The sequence below is a fragment of the Argopecten irradians genome, chromosome 15 (genome assembly GCF_041381155.1).
Source record: "Argopecten irradians isolate NY chromosome 15, Ai_NY, whole genome shotgun sequence".
Lineage (NCBI taxonomy): Eukaryota > Metazoa > Mollusca > Bivalvia > Pectinida > Pectinidae > Argopecten > Argopecten irradians.
In genome coordinates this window covers 25013179-25016401 of record NC_091148.1, presented here as the reverse complement: position 1 = coordinate 25016401, position 3223 = coordinate 25013179, and the positions used below count along the sequence as shown (strand labels likewise).

Genomic DNA, 3223 nt, shown 5'->3' with positions numbered 1-3223 from the left:
TGAGTAAAAGCATTCCTTTTAACGTTAAGTTAATTAACGTTAAAAATATATATTCCTTGCGATTATTTAAACAAATACAAAAAACGAACGTTTAGCGTAATGTAGATAATATTCTCCTAAATCTAAAACATGAGTGTAATTGTCGCAAAATCATTAAGTCTTGATTAAGACAAGTGTTCGGATTGACAATTTTAAAATGCCATTTTTGACAAGTTGAATGATCAATACTATTAATTCAATGTAATCCAATACAAAAAGTATATAATTCTAAAAAAATACGTACCATCAACATGAATTCAATGTATGTCGATACAGTAAGATATAGTGTAGGATAAAGAAAAAGACTTATTACATAAACTGATGTAAATATACGCAGAATTATTTACGAATATTAGCTCTATTTATTTAGGTTTAGTTGATTCTTCTACAGTTGTTTGTTATCTTCTAATAATAACTTATTTTGATATATCTCTGTTAACAGAAGATTTACAACGCAAAACTGTGACCAGCCCATCCGAGAATTTCATCGTCCCACCAAGCGAAAAGCTGACACAGCCACCGAGCGAAAAACCAACAAAAACATCAAGCGAAAAAACACAAAAACTCACCAAGCTTCCCAGCGTTAGATCCACCCTGCCTCCGAACAGAAAGACTACAGTACAATCGAGCGCCAAGCCAACAGTATCAACGAGCGACAAGCCAACCCTTTCACCTCAATGGCCACCTGTGACCTTGCAGAGTCAGTGGCCAACCCTAGCACCAATTATGGAGAATCCTGAAGGAGCAACGATGAATACCGCAACCGATGCAAATCATTGGTTAGATCTCTTCCGGGCAAGACAATCACAGACGGGGCTAGTAGAACCATCACCAACACAAGATTCATTCAGTTCATTGTTTAACCCTTCTGGCACTTTGCCTCCGGTAAATTCCAATATGTTTAGCTCTTTGTTGCCATCTCCAACTCGCAGTTTCTTTGATCAGTTGATCTCTGTTTCTCCGACTAATCAGCCAAGCTTTATAACCACGATGGTGGAAAACCAGTCCACATCAACAGCTGCACGTAAACGATCTGAACCTACGCTGCCTTCACCGACAAACGCATACCCGCCATCAACTCTGGGTGAACAACACAAGGCAGCTCAAGAAATGGATACATCTGATGTAACCAAGAAGATGCCGGGGATACCGGTAACGATGTCCTCGATGACAGTAAGGACAACACTTGAACCAAATAAAATGTACCCGACTTCGGTATTTACAGCTAGCCCAGGTGTAAACACGTTGTTTCAGGCTGCCAGTAGACCAGAACCTTCAAGAAGAATAGGTGGAAACAGAAATGTTCCAACCGATCCTGCTCCAACGTCTACATACAATAAGGAAGGTATGTACATGCCAGTTAATGCGTCTGGTACAAACACGTTTGTGAGCATGGCTCCATCCTTCTCCACAACTGTAGACCATGCTCAGCTTGAGGAACAGAAAAAGGCGATGGAGGAACTAGAGAAAAGACAAAAACAGGCTGCTAATAATCTCAAAGTTCAGCAGGAAATGTTAAAACAGATAAAAGAAATGCTCTCTGCATTGACAACATTTTTCGAACGAGGTATCGTGAATAAGATAATGTCGGCAGCGAGAACAACTGTTTCATCTCCGCAGCCTACCGCGCCTACTCGAATACCTACATTTTTGTCAGAAGAACCGTTTTTGAATAGACACACAAGGCGTCATGCGGACGTTCAATTCGTGACGGATCGTATAGAAGCAGGAACCACAACAACTGCCGTAACAATGCAACCAACGCAGCCAACTTCTACAACGACTGAGGATCCAACTACAACAACAACAACGACACCAACGACAACCACACGCACAACTACAACCCCAACAACCACAACTATAACTACAACCACAACTACTCCTGCTCCGACAACTACAACTACAACTTCCACCACCATGTCTACAACACCGATACCAACCACAACACTCCCATCGACAACACTGCCGCCACAAGACTTTGCTGTAGATGCAGTTGTACAAGGTCCCGGAAGTATGTTCTCTCAGATACAAGGAAATGCCGACCCTAATACCCCGTCGCTAAATGAACTAGCCATGAGCGCGGCAATGCGGCAGATCAACAAACAAGTCTCTAGAGTGGAAGTCAATGAAGGAACTAATGCTCAGCAAAATGTCCCCCAAACTCTGTCATTTTCGCCACTTAAGAACAATGGTATGTTTTCGTATGGTGCAGATAAGAGCCACATTGAATGACAATGTGTCGGATTTACATGAAACGCATTTTTGCGAATACTACCAATAGCATGCGCTGCATTATTATACAAACCTTTTACAAACCATCAATACAAATCATAGTAACGACAAATACGTAGCTTCCATCGAAGTATTTATAATTTAGGAAAAAAATAAATACATTAAGCATACAGTAAAATTCTGCTTTTATACGATAATAACTCATTTTTGAACTCAAATATGTATGTTTCGATTTCCATACATATAATGTTGAATTCGGGTATATTAGATTTTATTTTATTAATGATGTGATAGTCTCTCCTAATGGTGACGATTATCAACCTCACAAAATGTTCTCAATTTTGGACATCTCTTATAAAATAAACTGTAATCACGGAATAATGTAATCACGGAATAATTGCGAGGGCGAAATTTATGCTAATTACGCAAAGGAAGTTTAAGCAAGCGTATCGCAAAATTAAACCCTCGCGAATATATCCGTGTTTATTGCCCAATATCTACAACAAAAACCTTCTACAAATTGAAGTAACAGAAAAAAACTATATGCATATAATAGTAATGAAAGGTACATAACAACCGTTGTACATGTTGTAAACAAGCATAATGATGATAAATTCATGACTATTCTCTTAACAGAAGTAACGTCTCAAAACCCTGAGCAAGAACAATCAACATCGTCTCTGAAAGAGCAACATCGGATACTTTCTTCATTAACTTAATAAACTTGGCTTGCAAACCGACTCGCAAACACCTGCACAACGAAACGCCAATGTTTCTACATCGCGTGTTGATTCTGCTGAAATCTTGGCGTATGTATACACATTGTGCCTTGCGTATGTGTACACAGTGTGCCTTGCGTATGTATACACAATGTGCCGTGCTTGATAAAGCTCTGATTGTATGTGTACGCATTCTTCAATAAAGTTGATTGCTTGCTTTATGTTATTCCTTT

The 3223-nt window shown here is 39.3% G+C and overlaps 1 protein-coding gene across 1 annotated transcript in view; it reads left to right on the top strand.

The window, feature by feature from the left end:
- Window positions 1-2990, top strand: part of LOC138308703 (uncharacterized) — a 4794-nt gene extending 1804 nt beyond the window's left edge. The window contains exons 2-3 of the mRNA XM_069249732.1: window positions 482-2230; window positions 2908-2990. Of these exons, the coding sequence (XP_069105833.1) occupies window positions 482-2230; window positions 2908-2990 (1832 nt within the window). The remainder of the gene's footprint in view (window positions 1-481; window positions 2231-2907) is intronic.
- The last annotated feature ends 233 nt before the right edge of the window (window positions 2991-3223 follow it).